The sequence below is a fragment of the Schistocerca serialis genome, chromosome 2, assembly GCF_023864345.2.
Source record: "Schistocerca serialis cubense isolate TAMUIC-IGC-003099 chromosome 2, iqSchSeri2.2, whole genome shotgun sequence".
Classification (NCBI taxonomy): domain Eukaryota; kingdom Metazoa; phylum Arthropoda; class Insecta; order Orthoptera; family Acrididae; genus Schistocerca; species Schistocerca serialis.
The window spans coordinates 757,016,810-757,037,967 of record NC_064639.1 but is presented as its reverse complement, the minus strand read 5'-3'; the positions used below and the strand labels follow the sequence as shown (position 1 = coordinate 757,037,967).

General features: G+C 37.2%; 1 protein-coding gene across 13 annotated transcripts in view; it reads left to right on the top strand.

Moving 5' to 3' along the window:
• Positions 1-21,158, top strand: part of LOC126457957 (transmembrane protein 94) — a 504,907-nt gene that overhangs the window by 405,588 nt on the left and 78,161 nt on the right. For all 13 annotated transcript variants that reach the window (XM_050094697.1, XM_050094693.1, XM_050094699.1 and 10 more), the window contains one exon: positions 7,657-7,865. In XM_050094697.1, the coding sequence (XP_049950654.1) occupies positions 7,657-7,865 (209 nt within the window). The remainder of the gene's footprint in view (positions 1-7,656; positions 7,866-21,158) is intronic.

The window sequence follows — 21,158 nt, the reverse complement described above, 5'->3', positions numbered from 1 at the left end:
TCATCAGTACTCTTTCTATTGTACCTAATGTACTTATTACCTCTTTTGTACACGATGATGATTATGTTCAAGTTAAAAATTGTAAGTCACACTTCTATATCTTTGACTTTAACTAGGAAGATATCAATATTCATACCATTACTATGGTTACTAGTGGCGTCCTTTTAAGTGTTTTTTTGCACAACATATGCCATACACAAATCCCCCCCAGTCAGCACTGTGGGTCAAGTTTGAATGTTAAGGGTTTATTTCTTTATCACACTTCTTTCAAATGTTCTTTAATTATATCTTATGCAAGCCTATTTTTATATTTACATAACTGTTATCATGATACAAATATGTCATACCGCTGTTGTAATTTTACTGATTTTATTCGTATTTGATGGCCATTAGCTATCATTGGTGCAATGTGGGAGATGGCGGTGGGCAGATCCGTCGCTATTTGTGTGATGATAATTGCATGTCATGCAGCTGCTGCTCATCATACTAGCCTAGAACAATTAGTGCTCCATGCCAGGCAGCAGTCAGCAGGAGTATCTCTTCTTTTACTTATATCGTGGGTGTTTTTTTTTTACTGTTGTTCGTCTTCATGTGTCCTGTAGTAACTGTTATGTTACTCCATTTACAGGGTATGTAACAGTCTGAGGATGATCGCACAATGATCAAAATGAGTCACTGTTATTTTTTTTAAATAAAATATTTCATGCAATCTAGACTGCTTTCATTATATTTTTAATGTTATAGTTAGACTTGAAAACAGCTCATCTGATCAAAATGGGTTGGGTCATGCTCTGTTGCTTTAAGCCCTGAAGAGGCAAAGTAGCAATATGATTGAACAAGTCAAGAAATGGGTTGTGGTTGTAAAGGAGGAAACATTAAGAATATGATCCCATAGCATAACAAGGTAGGTACAACCAAAGGATTAATCTTTGATTATTTGTTTATTCGTTTATTCAAAATCACACACAACTTTATTCAAATGGTGATCTCCCATTGGTTTGTACTGAACATAATATAAATACAATAAACAAAAATGACTAATTTTGCAGTACTGGCAGAGCATTCATAGGCAGTAACGAATATGAACTAAAGGCATTGAGCCCAGTATGAAATCACTAAAGCTGCAACAAAATCTCAAGAGTTCAACCTTGCATATAAGTCGTCATACAGTGAAAAATTCACTGCCTTTGAAGTGTTCAATACTGTTAGCCTGACTATGAGTCTGTGTCGAATAGCACTCAGAGTTCCAAATTATTTCTTAAGTGCCGAACTGGTGCGCATTGAAATCTTTCTGATTCCTGAGTAACACTTAATCCCATGTGGCTCTGGGCATACAGACCGTACAAAAAGCAACCTAACTGACCAAGAGATGAAGACCAAAAGCCCACAAACCCTGCTCCGCATGCCTATTTAAAGACTTAGTGACATGACCCACTGTCTTCTTACGACTTGACCACCACTCTTGAGCAACAGTATATCACATATTTAAGTTTAAACAAAGTGAAATAGCTGACTATATCAATTTTATACACCACAAACAGAACTACAGAAAACCTAGTGAGCTTGACAACTTCATTCATCTTGGTGCTGCAGTTCTGTGTTAGCCAGATGAAATCTTACAAAGCAGAGTGATCAAAAAGAAGTGGAAATTTTCGTTTGCTTAAAGAATCCTTATTTATTCATCAACATCAACTTTGTCCCTTTCAAAGTAATCCTCCTCAGATACAATACACTTGTATCAGTGTTTTTTCCAATCTTGGAAGCACTTCCGGAACTTATTTTTCGTTATAGTGTTCAGTGTTTCTGTTTTTATTTCATCAATGGTGGCAAAATGACATCCTTTCATGGTTGTCTGGAGCCTCAGGAATAGAAAGAAATTGCAGGAGGCCACTTCTGGTGAATACGGTGGCTGATGCAACATTATGTTTTTGTTCTTTGCCAAAAAAATCTGAACAAATATTGAGGTGTGAGTGTGAGCACTATCATGATGCAATTTCCAAAAGTGGTTTTGCCACAATTCTAGTTGTTTCCTTTACATTGCTTCATGAAAATGGTGCATAACTTCCAGGTAGCATTTCTTATTGACTGTACAACCATAAGGCAGCAACTCATGATGGCAAAAATCCACTGTAATCAAAGAAAACATTGGTAAGAACCTTCACGTGTGATCAAACTTGTTAAGTTGTTTTGGCCTCGACTCTTCGACCCTCTTTCAAGGATATAGCCAAATGGGAAGGTCCAGGGGGTCCAGACCTCCCTGTCACCTAAATGAAATTACACACATCATAGTTGCCGCATAGTGAAATTGAAAGATATTTTCATTTTCAGTCATACCATGAAAAAGGGTTATGCCCTGTCTATAGTCAACAAGGCCATCGATAGATTTCAATTATTGATATATTGATAGCACTGTCAGCTATTGCCCATTCATACTTTAGCCAAGACCTACTACTGCACGTTGTTGGCCTTGCTTGACCTTAGTTATTGTTTTGTTAATCACTTCAATTCTTGCTTGCACTTGATTTTAATATAAGTGCTACCATTTATTACTTTTGTTCTGTGTTCTGGTGTGATAGTTTCTAATTATACATAAGTTTGTAACAAGAAAGAAGACGAAAACAAATTCTAATTTGTCCATTAGCATTTTGGTAAATTAAAAATATGTATGCTTTACTATAAGAGCCTAATTACCTATCCAAAGCATTTTAATGTTAGTACTGGATTTGTTATCTGGAGACTGATAGAACTTTGGGGTTGCAATATTTAATATTTCAGTATTTCACAAGGCAGCAGAGGAATAAACATAACTACAAATAACATTACATTAAACTCAGTGCATAAAAATACATTTGGATTTGCATGTGTCACCCAAAAATTGAATTGATCAACAAAAATATTGCCCAGATAGTGATCTGCTCAATTCTATCAGTAGTGCCCAAATGGCAAAGTATCACCCATCTGGTCACCTGGGCGGTACTAAATTATGAAAACCATTCCCAGTACAGAATGACAGGGAGGGGTTTGTGGAGAGTGGACAGGGTATGTAAAGACAGCATAATTCATTTGTTTCTAAAAGATATTTTTCAGCTGGTTGCTTGACTCCCTCTCAGTTGACTGTGCCCTGCATCCCCGACCTCACCCCCCCCCCCTCCCTCCCCCTCCCTTTTTCTTTCCTCCATAATTTATTCATACTTTTGTAACTCTTTAATAACTGAAGGTTTTTTTTCAGATTTTCTATAATTATCTTCAAACTATAATGTTTTTAAGTTGTATAAACAATTATATAAAAATAATTTTTATTACTCTTGTAACAGTACTTATTTTAATTTGGGGAATAGTTATTTATTTCTTGCATGCCTTCAGGTTTTGCTATAAGAAAGATATTCTATTGTAAAATTTAATATTTGTAATATCCTTGGAACAGTCAGTCCAATTGTCACAACTCTACTGCATTTGTAAATAAACGTCGTATAAGTAACTACTTCTGTTGTGCTTCACAGAGGAGTTTGGTAGCATCAGAGACTGTATTATACATGATGAGTCACTAACTATTGCCACCAAGAATCATCAGAGCATGTGCTTCGATAAGTGCCAAAGTGTAAGGAATACCATTCAATCCATGAAAAGAAGATTGCAGCACTGCATTGATACCAATGGTCATCACTTCGAACACTTTCTGTAAATGGACATTACACATCATTGAATTCATCTTGATAGCCGCTATCAGAAAATAAGTACTAAACTATAGCATCCCTTAAAAAAAGTTTACCTTCATATATCTGATGCAATCCCACCTAGCAAGAAAAACCAACTCATATTATGGCTCCCATTGCCCCATGCAATATTTGTCCCACAAACTTTTCAGCTACTATCATACTTTTGGAGTTATTCTTGGTGGCAATAGTTAGTGACTCACCCTGTATAACCATATTATCGAGGATAAACAAAAACTCATTTGTGAGTTCACATACATTACAAATATGGTTGAAATCAATGCATGGATTAATGTTAAGATCTCAGAAGTGTAGCTCATATTATTTGTGTATCCCGTTCTGTTTTGTAAATTAATCTAATTGCTATAGTTTCAATTTCACAGTTGAAATAATAATTTAAAAGAAGTTCGTGATCAGATGAGGAAATTTAAGAATTTTCATGAAATGTAAGATTCTTTAATAAAATTTGAGATTCAATTGAGGAACTTTGAATGCTTTGAAGTGATGAAGAAACTCTAATTTGGTTTCAGATAAATGAGAAGTTTAAATACAACAGTGCAGTAGGAGAAATATAGATATTGTGAAAAGAGGTTTGAACACTCTAACATTATAAGTTATTCAACCCAACATTAAGATTCTTCTGTTCTGAGGTAGTGAACCTTATATTAGAAGACTGAGCTGTGTTTTGTTAACAAAGGGGCAATACATTATATCAAAGTTTTAATTTGTTTGGCAATAAAGTGAAGCTATGTTATTACCAAGTAAAAAATATTTAATTGTGCGTCTGGGTATTTCTCTTATATACTGTTGAGAATACATCTTGTACTTGTTGAAGAAAAGTTTCTCTTGCTTACTTTTATAGTCAAATACTATTTGTATGAAGGCTTCCCAAAAGCAAATTATGTACATAAATTTAAAAAATTGTTTTCAGATAAATAAAAACATGAACTTTTTTGATGTCTTCCTTAGCAAATCATATCCCCCCTTTGACAAAATCTTGGCTATGTTGTTGCCTCTTTGGAATATTTATACCACTCGTAAACTCTTGTCTTCGTCATAGTAGATTCACCAAAAGACAAAGTCATTATTTTGAATGTGGTGCTGCACTTTATTCTATTTCCTAAACACTATTTAATTCAAATTCTTAGATCCACCTTTTCGAAAGTTAAAATTTGCTGAACTGTAGAAATCATGGTTAATCTTTGTGACTGTAAACAATAAACGTAATATTCAAAACTGCTTAAAATGCAGACATACATCAGGAACATACCAACAAGATAAAAAAAAACATTTTGGGGATCGGATGTACAAGCCTGCAAAATTAAAAAATTCCCGTTACTTTTTGATGGCACCTAAAAAAAATTTTATTAATAAACTTATGGATTGGTAGGATAATGGAACAGTCCTCTCATATTGGTGATAGTCATCTATGTACATTGTTCAAATTAATCAATAAATCAAAACTTCCTGGCAGGTTAAAACTGTGTGCCGGACCAAGACTCGAACTCGGGACCTTTGCCTTTCACGGGCAATTGCTGTACCATCTGAGCTACCCAAGCACGACTCACGCCCCGTCCTCACAACTTTACTTCTGCCAGTACCTGTCTCCTAACTTCCAAACTTTACAGAAGCTCTCGTGTGAACCATCATTAAATAATTTAGAACTATATGTATAATTGTTTAACAATAATAGAAATGTGGTCCTTGCCTAGCTGACATCAAGATCTACCTAACTGTCTGTCACATGCATATATTGTGCGGCTGTATTGATTTTCATTGACTTTACAAACAATTTTTGGTTTAAATGTTACTAGCTTTGTTAATAACAATTTTATACATATAGTAATAATTTTAGTGAGCTCGTCTTACTACCGCGAATTTGACACTTTCTTTGTATTTTTCGTAATATTTGTGGAATTAGGTTTAGTGTTTTCAGTGAATATTTTAGATTGCAGTTTTAGCGTAATTGGTTCCTACCATTTTGCCTTCTGTGATGGCATGATGTCCCCTTGGCCGCTATAACTACTGGGTGCAACCTCCCATGTCCATTCACAGCTCACTGCAACAGCCTGGGTACTCTGCCCAGCATCAACTCAGACTAACCTGGCCCATCCACTTCGTGGCAATTGCCAGTCACACACCACTCAGCCAAATTCTTAGTGGACTCACCACTCACAATGTCGCATAATGACACTAGTACCTGCACTAAATTGTAGAAATGACGGTGTATGGACTGCAAAAAATGCACATTCTCTCAACGATCCAGTGATTTAACTTTCGTGGAAATTAAGTGCTAATCACTTGCTGTAAATGTTCCATTCCTCTTTGGCTTCTTCAAACAGTAGAAATCCTGGGATATCTTAAATTGATGCTGTTGATGGACTTTTTATGTTGGATGTCAGGTACTGCAGTGTTTACAGTGTCTGTCCATTTTAATAAGTTCAACTGAGGGTTTTGAGCAGTACGTCATCATCTGTCCAGTCAGATTGTTCAGTGGAGCAGGCGTTCAATTGCATTTTTGTCACATTGCTGTAAAAAGCATGCGTGATTTATTTCCACATAAAACTTGATACAGACAGGTATGACATCAGAAACTGGGAAATTCACAAATTTATCATTGGCTAAGCAGGCAATTTTTCAGAAAAAAAAACCATCACATTTCCAATCCAAACATGACTCCAGTGACAGCAGGTACGAGCAACATCCAAGTAGCAAAACCATCACAGTTGATAGAATCCCAAGGTTTGCTATAAAGGACAGCTGAGATCATTGTAAAATGCTGGTGCATGTAAACACTGATGTGGCCAATGGCAGTCCTGCTAATGACTCTAGTACCCGACTCACATGGTATGTTGCCTTAGACTTTACTATACCTGGCATATTGCATCATCCAAGCTGGATATTGTAGCAGTTAAACAGTTTGAAAATGTGTTTTCCATATTAATGTCCTGAGGGAGTCATAATAGGTCTGCCTTGGATCATTCCAAAGCAGTTGCTGCATCACACATCAAACACTACACAGAGAAAGATAATTTGTACATCAATAACTCTTCCATGATCAGTGCACAGAAAGATGTATGCTTTTCTGTAGATTCCACTTTTAATGTGCTTTCATTGTAAATTAAAAAAAGAAAGTGGCTGGCACACCTCAGACATTCAAATATCATTTTCAGTAAGCTTTCATTGTTAATTTTAAAAAATATGACTCATGCACCTACACTACACAGAGGAAGATAATGTGTACATCAATAACTCTTCCACGATCAGTGCACAGAAAGATGTATGCTTTTCTGTAGATTCCACTTTTAATATGCTTTCATTGTAAATTAAAAAAAGAAAGTGACTGGTACACCTCAGACATTCAGATGTCATTTTCAGTAAGCTTTCATTGTTAATTTAAAAAATATGACTCAGGCACCTGAGGTATTCAGATGTCAGCTGAAAGCCTTCGCTTTGGCTCACTGTACAGAATTTCCTTTATAATGGTAAATCCTGTAAACCATTTCATTGCAATGTAGTAAACTATTTTATATATTATAACATGCCCCCCCCCCCCCCCCCCACACACACACACAGAGAGAGAGAGAGAGAGAGAGAGAGAGAGAGAGAGAGAGAGAGAGAGACAGCCATGTATATAGTGACTAATTCCATGCAGCTTTGGTTGAAATAGCTCCATCGAAGGGGGAAATCTTGTTGCCTCTGTCTGTAAGTGTTATACTTTCTTGGGATATTATAAACATGACAGTGTTGTTATGGGTGTAGTAAGAGAAACTGAAAAATAACTGTTAATACTTACATTAACAAAAAATAAAAGGAACATCAGAAATATGGTTTTGAATACACTTCTGTTTGATGTTTAAATTATTCATCTTATGTTTTAGTTCAATTTGATTATTAACTGGCTTTGATTTTATCTGCATTTTTTGTGAACTGTATGTTACAGGCAAAGCTACCTCGTGGCATAGACAAAATCCGTCCACACTTAGAGCAGATTGACAATGTTCCGCTACTCGTTTCGTTGTTCACAGACTGTACGCCATTAACAACATGTGAAATGTTGCATATTATGCAAGAGTACAAAGAAGTGGTATGTGTTTTGGGATCTGCAGCAAATGCTGATAACATGCCCATTTTTTTACAAGCTGATGCAAGGTATGATATAAAGCAACATTCTACTTACATTTGATTTTATAGGTGTTTTGCAGCAGTATTAATTCATGAAGAAACCTCACAGTGAGGCTTGCAATTTATTACTTTCTTTATAACAAAGATATGTTGTCACTAATTTTAAGGATGACAACTTCATTATATTAGATCAGGTGTACCTTTCATTCCAATTGATGCATAGTGAGGAAATTCTCCAGGATGTAGAATGTGTCAGGAAAACAAAAATATACAGTGAATATTTACAATGAAAAACAAATATATTAATGTACTTTCCACAGACTCCAAGTGAAATATTGTCATTTATATAGAATGAGTCAAAAAAATTAAACCTATTTTTATTCAAATGGTAATAAATACTAAATTGAAAAATCACTTTTCAACCATTATTTATGATGATCACATTACTGCACTGAATTTATACAGAAGTTAGATTGTGCCAATACTCACATCATCTGATATTAGGCGTAAGGTATACATCAGTTGGTTCTGCTAAGAAGTAAAAGGAGATGACCACCAATAAATACTTTAGGCTGCTTTTAAACTGAACTTTATTGGTAGTTAAACTTTTATGGATGTTGGAAAGTTACTGAAAATGTGTTTTTCTCAATAATGGAAACTTTTTGGACCAAAGTGCGTGACTAAATCTATATGAGCATTCTTATTTCTAGTATTGTTTCCATGAATTGAGCTATTGTATTGTATTGTATGTTTTATTGGTCCTGTTGTCTACATAGCAGCTTATGCATAAGACTTTGGACAAGTCAAGTTATAAATATACAAGCTGAAAGTCATTTCAAGGCATACATATTTAAGGCCAATGATGGAAAAACTTTTTTGCTGAAAATACCTTCTTATGGTTTTTTTTTTTTTTTTTTTTTTTTTTTTTTTTTTTTTTTTTTTTTTTTTTTTTTTTTTTTACGATGGGAAATCCAAATATGATATTTAAAAACTGTATCACCCACCATTTCGTCACATTTTACAGTTAAATTTATTAAATTAAGTGATTTATCAGCCTTTATATAGTTAAAATAATTTTAAAAGGAGGTGTAATGAATGTAGATGACATTGGCAGCACTGGTGAAAAACATTTACTGGCAAAAAAAGGTCGATTCTGTTTTTGTGTTAACAGATGGTGTTTGTTTACTGTCAATCTAACTTCACTTTCCCGTTTCCTGTACATGTGCTCAGTACATTGTCTAATTGTGGTTGTAAAAATTCTGCTGACAGTTTTTGTTGTATTTGTAGTGAATTTGTGATTAAAAAACACCAAAGAAACATTACATACTTTGTGAAAAAGGTTTATCTATCATACTTTGGATCTAAACCTGGTGTTTAAGATAAATCTTGGATGCCACATAAAGTATGTTATGTGTGTGTTGAAGATCTGAGAAAATTGTCCAAAAAACAGAAAAGAAGCCTTTAGATTTGCTGTTCCTATGATATGAAGGGAGCCAAGAAATCATTACAATGATTGTTACTTTTGCAGTGTTGATATTACTGGTCATAATTCATAAAAATAAGAAGGTAATAAGCTACCCTAACCTTCCGTCTGCCATCCGACCAGTAGGAAATGGTGTAGAATTGCTGGTCCCTGAGCCACCAGATGATTTAAGTTCTATTCCAACAGAAGTATTTTCTGATGTGTACAATCTGATTTACATGAACCAGATGGTGATGAATTCCATTGTAACACGGAAAGTCTAGAGCTCAAATTGTTTACTCAGACTGAGCTTAATTTATTTGGTTAGGGATCTGGGCTTAACGAAAGAAAAAGCTGAATTTCTTGGCTCTAGATGAAAAGAAAGCAACTTATTGGCAATTGGAAACAGCATATACATGTGTAGAAAGAGAGAGCAGCAAATTTCCAAGTTTTATCAACAAGAAGGTGATTTAATGTACTGCTCAGACATTCCAGGTCTGGTGAATGAGTTTGGTATTGAATACAAAAAGGAAGACATGAGGCTGTTCATTGATTCATCCAAAACTAGTTTAAAGGCTGTTTCATTACACAATGGTAACATGTATGCATCTATACCTGTTGGACATTCTGTGCATATGAAAGAAAGCCATCAAAACCTAGAAATAGTGCTAAATGAAATAGGCTAGTCTGCTCATGGTTGGATGATATGTGGCAATCTAAAAGTAACATACATGCTCCTTGGTCAGCAATGCGGCTTTACCAAATTTCTATGTTCCTTGTGTCAATGGGACAGTAGGGCTAGGGATCAAAGGTGGCGCAGAAAGAACTGGCCTGTGAGGGAGTCTTTAAAACCTGTTGAGAAGAGCATTTTACGCTAAATCTTGTAGATCCAAAAAAACATACTCCTACCACCTCAACATATAAAGTTAGGCGTAATGAAACAGTTTGTAAAGGCTTTGCCTAATGATGGACCATGTTTTAAGTATCTCTGCCAAAAGTTTCCACACCTTTCAGAAGCTAAACTAAAAAAAGGCGTCTTTGTAGGACCTGACATTAGAAAATTGATGTTTGATGTTGACTTTGAATCCACAGTGACCTTAAATGAGAAAGAAGCATGGGTATCATTCAAGTAATTCATTACAAAATTTTTAGGACATGAAAAAGACCCAGAATATGTTTCTGTTATAGCAACAATGTTAAAGAAGTTTAAAACTTTATGATGTTTAATGAGTCTGAAAGTTCACTTTTTGAACAGTCACCTTGATTACTTCCTGGACAATATGGGAGATGTTAGTGAGGAGCAAGGAGAGCATTTTCACTAGGACATTAAAGTGATGGAAAAAGTTGGTCACTTCACAGAGAAGTTCAGCAAGTGATTCATTGTAGAAAAAGCTACACAAGAAGCTTCAGAGAAAAAAGAGAAAGAAAATACAAACCAGTTCTAGGTGACAAGTGCAACCTCTATTAACACATATTGTGGTTTTAAGTAGCTTACTGTAAATACAAACCATGCTTATGTTGTGACAAAGTGTTTCATTAATTTCCCCGTTTACTGTATAGCTTAGGATTTTTATGCTGTATAAGAAAAAGTATATTGCTCGAAAACTATGGGCGATACAAAAAACTAAGGCTAGATTTGGATTCGGCTTATAAAAATCTATAAAGATCAGTTATCAAAGTAAAAAAAAAAAATAGTTTTTTTTAAAAAAAAATTTCGTTGGCCTGTGTAATTCTTATGAAGTGTTTTCGGACCTGGAAAACTCAAGCTTGGACTGATGAGGGCTACCCCAGAAAATAATCCCATATTACATTATGGAATGAAAGTACGAATATACCACCTATGTCTGACAGCACATTCACATTGCAAATAGAGATCTGTTTAGCCACTTCAGCAGTTCTGTGGTGTGCTCCTGCCTGTTGAATGTGTTACCAAGTTTTAATACCAAGAATTTAACACTTTTTCTATCTTCTATCTGTTTTCGTCATATTTTTGCCATATATTGGTGGTAACCCTTTTACAAGCAGTGCACTCTATGTAGTGCCCCCCCCCACCCCCCCACCCCACCCCCCACACCCCCACAAAGTTTCGTGACAAGGAATCGGTTAGGAGCTATTCGTTCATGTCAAAGGAAATTTTATTGACTGATCTTTTGCGACTACACTTGATTTGCTGTTTATTTCAATACCTGCAAACAAATTCTGTGATGGCCTGCCATGCTTGAAATGGTAACATAATACCTATAAATGGTTGAGGCTTTCATGACACTACCCAACTAGGTCCTTTGCCCCTCCTACCAGTCCTGTTAAAAACTCAGTTGCCTGGCAATGGTCGTTAGATACTGACAAGCCATGATCTGCCAGAAATCCACCAAGACTGGTCATGAACTCAGACTCCCCCAATTTCTATCTTGACCATGTAGGCTGGACATCATCACAAAAGAATACTGCCAGTTTTCTGGGAGTTGGTCCATCTCAAAACTTCAGCAGGTTGTACATTTGTTCTAACTACCCTCTATTCACCACCTGGAAGAGAGACATATCTGGCAGTGCCTTTACCTTATTGTAGCTTTCTAATTGTATACCACAGTGTGGTCAGTGTCCTTGTGTTTATTAAATGTCTGTTTACCACAAACAGAACACTGTTCCTCTAGAATAGCACCAAGAGGTCTGCTGTACATAGGATTCACATCCAAGGGAGAGTTTTTGCCACAACTTTTCATGCCCTCACTTCATGAGACAATTAGGGAAGGTTAGAGATTTAATCCAGGAAAAATCATGATCTGTTGCATAATTGGGAACATTAAACCACAATTTCTCCCCCCTTTTGATGGCCAAATACTGGTGGCAGAAATGTCTTGTACCACTAGAATTCGAAACAGCTATTTCTGTAAATAATGGCTGAATTATTGAAACATTACACGCAAACAGAGCTTCTGAATTTTTCATTTCAAGTTCTGATGCACTAGAATACATAATTGACTACAGCCTTGAAGACAAATATTGGAAAAATAAAAGAAGTGATAAAAGAAAAAAAAAAAAAAAAAAAACACTGATAATCATTTGTAGTGAGGCTGCGTGAATTGTGAATTGTGGTAATCTCATAATGTACATAATCTAAATCATTTGATTCATGTACGGTAGACACATCGAAATTGCGGTAGAATGTCACCATAAAAACAGAACAGCTGATTTTAACAAACGGTATTATAATAACGATACAAACTTTTTATATATACATACAATAAAATTACACACAATAAAATATTAATGCTTAATTACCCCTTGCTCAAATTATCATTTCATCCTCTATGAATTCTTCTATTGAATTGTAGTATTTCTCCCACAGAATCTGCTGTAGGCTTGTTTTAAATTTCTGACTTCATATTAAATATGTTTTTGCCCTTTAACTTGTTACGTATTGTCATCCCCATATACTGTGGAGTCTATGCACATAATTTCAGTTGTTTGTTGGTAGCATAAAATTATTTTTATTGCTCGTTTTATATGTGTGATTAAAATTGTTCTTCTCAAATAATTTTTGTCCACTGTGTAGGAAGATTATAATTTCATAAGTGTATGTGGAGGGAACAGTTTGGATTTGCAATTTCTGAAATAATGGGTGACAAGCTTCTGCTGTGCAGTATACATGTATCTGACAATTTTCTTTCACAGTTTCAGTATTCAAAATATACTATTTGAACTTCCCCAGAAAATTAGACTCTATCTAATAACAGATTCAAAATAACTGTGGTAAGCAATTTGTTGTGTAGTAAAGTCAGTGGAATTTGCTAGTGTTTGCATTGCAAATGCAAAACACATAGTTTATTTGATAGGAAATCAATATGTATGTTCAAGCTTACGTTCTTGTCCACATCTAGTCCTAGGAATTTGACCATGTCAACTTCTTCCATAAGCTGATTGTTAAGTTGTATTTTAAGTTCCTCATATTTTGAATGTTTGGTTTTTAAATGTACTACATGGGTTTTTGCAAAATTCAGTTTCAACCCATTTAACTGGAACTAGTTTTCTAAGGTATCCAGTGTGCTTACGATGTATCTTGGATTTTTTTCTGCATTGTCATCTTCAATTAAAACATAGGTGTTGTCTCCAAACAGAACTGCTGGGGAATTTATATTTATGGGTAAGTCATTTTTTTAGAATAGGAACAGAACTGATCCCAAGATTGGGACCTTTGAACAAAATTCACTGCATCTAAAGTGATAGTTACCCTTTGTTTTCTGATGTGTAAGTACAATGTGAGCCAATTTAGAGCATTGTTCTTAAAACATTATTTGTCTAATTTGTAGATAACCAGGTCTTAGTTCATGGAGTCAAATGATTTTGAGAGATCACAGAAGATACCTACAACTTTACTCCTCTGATGCAATGACTTGCATCCAGAGTGATTTTTTCCTGGTTGAAATCCAAATTGGTTACTTATAATAATATCACTTTTTACAATAAAATTTTTGATCTAGTTTGCAGCTACTTTCTCTAACACTTTTGACAGACCTGGAAGAATAGAAATAGGGTGATAGTTTCCCATGTCTTCCATTGACCCTTTCTTGAACAAATGACTTACTTCGGCATACTTCTAAACATCAGGAAACCATCCCCATTGTAAAGATTGGTTGAATATTTTAGTTACAAGAGGTGCTCTTATGCCACACACTATTTTAATCAGTTTAGTGGGTATCCCATCCCACCCACCTGAGGTTTTATTTTTTAATGGTAATGTAACATTCTCCACATCCTTTATTGTGACTTTTTTTGAATGTATAAGATACTCCGCTACATCAACATCTGACTATGCCACATTTATAAAGTATTAATTTAAACACTCTGATATTTGAGCTAGGTTTACAATAAAGCTGTGATCTACTTTAATCCTAGATATTTCAGTACTACTAACTGGAACACCTAACTCTGATTTGACAATGGACCAAACTGCTTTGGTCTTACTTTTTATGTTGTACAGGGTGTATACAACCCGGGACAACTGGGAGATCCAGGAAATACCTGAGATTTGTTTCATCCGGGAGAAAACCGGGAAAAACCCGGGAATTATTTAGAATTCCAGAAATTTTTCATTATTTTAGTTTTCAGTTAATTTTTTGTAATTTTGACTGGTAAGAACTTGGAAGAATCCTGGAGATACTAGAAGGTGTCAGATAGATTATATAATGGTAAGACAGAGATTTAGGAACCAGGTTTTAAATTGTAAGACATTTCCAGGGGCAGGTGTGGACTCTGACCACAATCTATTGGCTATGAACTGTAGATTAAAACTGAAGAAACTGCAAAAAGGTGGGAATTTAGGGAGATGGGACCTGGATAAATTGAAAGAAACAGAGGTTGTACAGAGTTTCAGGGAGAGCATAAGGGAACAATTGACAGGAATGGGGGAAAGAAGTACAGTAGAAGAAGAATGGGTAGATCTGAGGGATGAAGTAGTGAAGGCAGCAGAGGATCAAGTACGTAAAAGATGAGGGTTAGTAGAACTCCTTGGGTAACAGAAGAAATATTGAACTTAATTGACAAAAGGAGAAAATATAAAAATGCAGTAAATGAAGCAGGCAAAAAGGAATACAGACGTCTCAAAAATGAGATCGACAGGAAGTGCAAAATGGCTAAACAGGGTTGGCTAGAGAACAAATGTAAGGATGTACGGGCTTATCTCACTAGGGGTACGATAGATACTGCCTACAGGAAAATTAAAGAGACCTTTTGATTAAAGAGTACCACTTGTATGAATATCAAGAGCTCAGATGGAAACCCAGTTCTAAGCAAAGAAGGGAAAACAGAAAGGTGGAAGGAGTATATAGAGGGTCTATACAAGGGTGATGTACTTGAGGACAATATTATGGAAATGGAATAGGATGTAGATGAAGATGAAATGGGAGATACGATACTGTGTGAAGAGTTTGACAGAGCACTGAAAGACCTGAGTCGAAACAAGGCCCCGGGAGTAGATAACATTCCATTAGAACTACTGATGGCCTTAAGGAGAGCCAGTCCTGACACAACTCTACCATCTGGTGAGCAAGATGTACGAGACAGGCGAAATACCCTCAGACTTCAAGAAGAATATAATAATTCCAATCCCAAAGAAAGCAGGTGTTGACAGATGTGAAAATTATCGAACTATCAGTTTAATAAGTCACGGCTGCAAAATACTAACACGAATTCTTTACAGACGAATCGAAAAACTAGTAGAAGCCGACCTCGGGGAAGATCAGTTTGGATTCCGTAGACATATTGGAACACGTGAGGCAATACTGATCCTATGACTTGTCTTAGAAGAAAGATTAAGGAAAGGCAAACCTACGTTTCTAGCATTTGTAGACTTAGAGAAAGCTTTTGACAATGTTGACTGGAATACTCTTTTTCACATTCTAAAGGTGACAGGGGTAAAATACAGGGAGCGAAAGGCTATTTACAATTTGTACAGAAAGCAGATGGCAGTTATAAGAGTTGAGGGGCATGAAAGGGAAGTAGTGGTTGGGAAGGGATTGAGACAGGGTTGTAGCCTCTCCCTGATGTTATTCGATCTGTATATTGAGCAAGCAGTAAAGGAAACAAGAGAAAAATTCGGAGTAGGTATTAAAATCCATGGAGAAGAAATAAAAACTTTGAGGTTCGCCGATGACATTGTAATTCTATCAGAGACAGCAAAGAACTTGGAAGAGCAATTGAACGGAATGGACAGTGTCTTGAAAAGAGGATATAAGATGAACATCAACAAAAGCAAAATGAGGGTAATGGAATGTAGTCGAATTAAGTCAGGTGATGCTGAGGGAATTAGATTAGGAAATGAGACACTTAAAGTAGCAAAGGAGTTTTGCTATTTGGGGAGCAAAATAACTGATGATGGTCGAAATAGTGAAGATATAAAATGTAGACTGGCAATGGCAAGGAAAGTGTTTCTGAAGAAGAGAAATTTGTTGACATCGAGTATAGATTTAAGTGTCAGGAAGTCGTTTCTGAAAGTATTTGTATGGAGTGTAGCCATGTATGGAAGTGAAACATGGACGATAAATAGTTTGGATAAGAAGAGAATAGAAGCTTTCAAAATGTGGTACTACAGAAGAATGCTGAAGATTAGATGGGTAGATCACATAACTAATGATGGAGTATTGAATAGAATTGGGGAGAAGAGGAGTATGCGGCACAACTTGACAAAAAGAAGGGACCGGTTAGTAGAACATGTTCTGAGGCATCAAGGGATCACAAATTTATCATTGGAGGGCAGCGTGGAGGGTAAAAATCATAGAGGGAGACCAAGAGATGAATACACTAAGCAGATTCAGAAGGATGTGGGTTGCAGTAAGTACTGGGAGATGAAGAAGCTTGCACAGGATAGGGTAGTATGGAGAGCTGCATCAAACCAGTCTCAGGACTTAAGACCACAACAACAACAACAACAACAAGAACCGATACTCTAACAATGGATATCACTGTATCCCGCTACTGGAGAATAATACTGCAACAACAAAACATGAACGAGAGAATAAAACTTAAATTGCAAAGGAAATGCACCATATAGGGGAAAAAAAAACACAGAGTTCATACAAGCGTCTGCCAGCAGCAAAATCCAGAATGTGTGAAAAGCCTTAGGGAGACTATGTAATGCTTTGTAACAATGAGTCACCTCCGATGAGCGTGATTTCACAACTGTTTACATTACATTCATTTAAGCAGTTACGAGCAGGCTCAAGTGTATGCGCAGTTGAATCGCATATGAGTAGTACCTTCTCCAGCTTCTGGATACAAAAATGTCGCTGTTGGCTGTGTAAGCAGCAACTGTGGTAGGCCTATCTGAACCGGGCGGAAATTTTGGGGCACAAATTCATATTCTTGAGGAAGAAAACCTTGTCACAAAGCGCCTAGCATCTAGTGCACATTGGTCTATCCATTATTCAAATGATTTTGAAACACATCCGTGTTGGTTTTTGAAAATTTTTGAACACATTCTCAGTTGATTTCTGAATGAATCATAAATTGATTTTTGAATGTGTGCATAGTGTACGTTGATGTCTCTGCCAGGGAATCCTCGTCGCATCTAGAAGCAAACTTTCCTGCAGACAAAAAGGGATGGGGCTATATGAGTTGAGCGGAATAAAGCCGAACAGGTGAATACCAACTGCTGTTTATGTGATTGATTGGGTATGCGAATGAGATAGTTTGGGTATGCGAATGATCAGCGTTGTTTTAATTACTAGCAAAGTCCATAGATTCAGACTACCAGAGTGGAAATAAGCGACTAACAGAATAACAAGTAAGAAAGATTACGTATTATCTTCTCGATGTATCTAAGAAAATGAAATTTTGACAGAAAATTTTTGTTATTGGTACTTCATGAATTATATTCTGTCGTATTATAAAAATGACCATTATTACTAAAACAGTCTCACTTATTTGGTGTGCGTTAAAATTCCAGCGATATTAGAAAGGCCTGTTTTCTTTTATCTAGCAGATCAAGAAACCACACCACCATCTACTATTGTCTCGGTTCGAAATATCGTAGATCCAGGGTTGATGCGCAGAGGAGTCTGAGCTATAGTGGTGGACGGGGGGGGATCGTTAGTCTCCACGTGATCCGTGTTTACATTTAGTAATTTTTCTGTTTCCTCTTCGTTTACTGCTCTCACGTCAAATTGATTTCTATGGCTGGAAGCTATCAAGTGAATTAAAATACATTCACGTAATTACAGAAGGCTAAAATATGTTGTTAGTTTCAGATTTTATTTTATTTCCACCTTAATGACAGCCAAGCATTAATCGCCTTGCAGAATAATGAAGTTACTTTTATCGCTTTGCTAAAAAAACTCAGCTTTTATCTATCTTTTCTGATGAGGCAGCCAATTTGTTTGAAACGAAGTGTTTACCACACTATTGGTTAGTTTCAACCGTTCGTTGCATTTCAAATGCACATTTACATTTCTGGCACGTATGACATTATGCCATAATAAAGAACTCAACATGAGAAAATACAGTACTAGTACTCCAAGAAAATTTAACATCCTGAAAACCACACTGGAGAGCATCAGGTTGAGACCTACTTCTTTGGCAATCTGGACATATGAATGTGTACCTTAAGCGGAATTATTCATTTCAGTATAGTTCACGAAATTCCGATGCTTTTGGAGTATCTTCTGATGTCTTGTTTATTTTATGACATAATGTAAGATCTTTTAATGTTTTACACATACAGGCTTGCTACGTCGTCGCGCAAGTGTGGTGACGCCTCTTATCTGCTGCTCTCTAGCAACTGATGGAACAAATCTATTTCTAACAGATTGCGGGAAAAATTGCGAATTGTGGTTTGAAAAGCGGTATTTTCAAAGTAAATTTCCTTTTACGCAAGATGAACTATGTGCGAGAATGTACGATGAATTTCTTAAATCACAGAGCGTTTGAATCTCATTAGAAATCAGCTCTTTGATGACAATCCATTTGGAAGAATTTCGAGCCCAGATCAGAGATGGTATTAAACATTTTATTGGCACATTTGTGTGATGTATCTTAAAGCGTAAAGCTCACAAAAAAGATCAACATTATATGTGAAAGCTTAGCTTCTCTTGCAGCTTACTAACCTTAGAGACCAATACTATATCTGAAAGCTTTTCTTTTCTTGTAGCTGCACTATGTATATTAACTTTCCCTATTTTGGCAACACCCAGCAGGTATGATTATTTCTTCACCCAAACCGCTAATGTGGTAACAGGGCAGTTTTAACACTTGTCTATCTGCATGTCCTATGAATAGTACACTGGTTTGGGCTCCAGTGTTAACAAGAACTCTTACAACTTTTCCTCAAACTTTGCTGTTGAGGAGGATATTCGCTGCCTCATTTACGACACCATGATGGACTGAGTGTGTGAATTTTGCAAGGGGCATTGTCAGGCAGTGTGACTTACCTCCTCGACCGTTTCCTGGGCGATTTTGGGGTCATGGTGAATTGTTGGTGACTTGTTCCCTCTGCTGATTGTGCGAGGGGCCCCCGTTTCGTGGATTCTGCTTGTAGTTTCTACTCTTATGCCCTATGGTCCCACACCGAGAACAATAAGGTGCACGGCAGTATGACCTCCCTTCGGCAGCATTGGCATGTCTGCTTATATTTAAAACTTAGATGCTATTGTTCATTTGGGTGCACCAAACTGGCAATAAAATACTCTACCTCCTCTCGCATCATTGCGAGTTATGTGGCATCATGCAATGAGGCGGGTGATGCTATTTTTACCTCTCCTCCAACATACGGGTCGATTCCATGCATAAATACATCATTTGAGCATGCTTCCCCTGCTTAATTAACACCTCATTATGGGCAGAATCCGAACCCAGTGTGTAAGTGCGGCAAGCCACTGTACGGATTCAGTCAGCAAATGTCTCTACATCCTCCCCTTGCTTCTGGTGGAGGGTGGACAATTTGTCCCTTTAATAGCTGGCGTCACGCCCATCCAATTACCTCTCTTAACCCTGCCTCTAATGTGGCAAAAGAGGTGGTGTTGCTAAGGGTGTGAACTGATTCGATATATTTACGGGCGTCACCTGACAATTTAAGGCGGAGTCATTTAATAGGAAATTGTTTGGCCAAGTGCAAGTGTGGCCTTCATTTCAGACAGTTTGTAGAAAGGAATTTATTTGTTTGTTAGGTTTCCCGGAAAACGTCAGATTGAAATTGACTGCAGGGAAACTGTTAGCCAAAGTTACAATGGATGGCTGGGGTACTGTGCGACTTAAGGTGGTTGCAACCGTCATTTGCAGTGCAGCATGGTGTGTTACTGATGCACTTAGTTTGTCTTTCTCAGCATTAATTTATCGACTTATACTTGAAGGGCAGCTACTGGGTCTGGTATTTCCGTGGGTGGGGGATTCCCTTTGCCACTGGCGGTACTATGGGTTTGAGGCATGGTTACAATATTAGGACACCTAGTGCTCGCCGAAAACTTTACAGTTAGAGCACCAAAAAAAAGGGCCTACACTCGACAGAGCAAAAAAAAAAGGGGGGGCCTACACTCGACAAGATGACGGAATAGATGGCAGCAAGGCGGAGGTGGTTGCGAAGAAAAAATTCATTAATGAACTTACAGAAGCTGTAGTTGCGGCAGTGGTGGGTTGTCGATGACTGCATCCCGTTGGACGATGCATCAGAGCAGCGTGGAAGATGGCTACCCACGGCGTGGCGTACCACCAGACTGTCTCGGAACGGCAGGGGCAGCAGCTGGCTGTGTGGCGCGGCTAGGCGCCTGGCCACACAAGTGGCCTGGCATTCACTGCGGCAGCTCTTAGGAGAGAACGCTGAAACTGCGGAAGGCTGCGTGGCGAACCACGAATGTGTGCTCTTGTTATTGCATGTCACGCCTGGCATGTCAAGTGCGAAGTACTACTGGCAGCTTCATTGGATATGGCTTGCTGAACTTCAGTTAGGTTGATAAGACGGGCCTAATGGTGAGCGATCCCACTGCTGGCACCATATGTTAATGTGTCAGGGTTGGTGAGGAATGGAAAGCAGTAGGCACCCGTTGAGGTGACGAAGTTAAACATTTTTTGATAGACATGATTGTTTATTTCAGTAAAAAGTAGTTGAAGGCTGGCCTAGAGAAGCCGTCGAAACTGAATGGGCTGTTGCCCAAGAGAGCAGGAGAGGAGAGCATCTACCTGGGTGTGTCCGCTCCCGGCAGCTGGCCACGGCTCCATTTCCACATGACCACCTCCAAACCTCCCTATTGGACAGCCAAATTGTAGACATATGGTTCAGTAGCGTTACCTCGTCAGCAACACATGAGTTTAGCTGCTGATGGTTCAACACGTGAGTTTCGAAGTTGTTCTGTACAGTATAATGCAACGTGACTTAC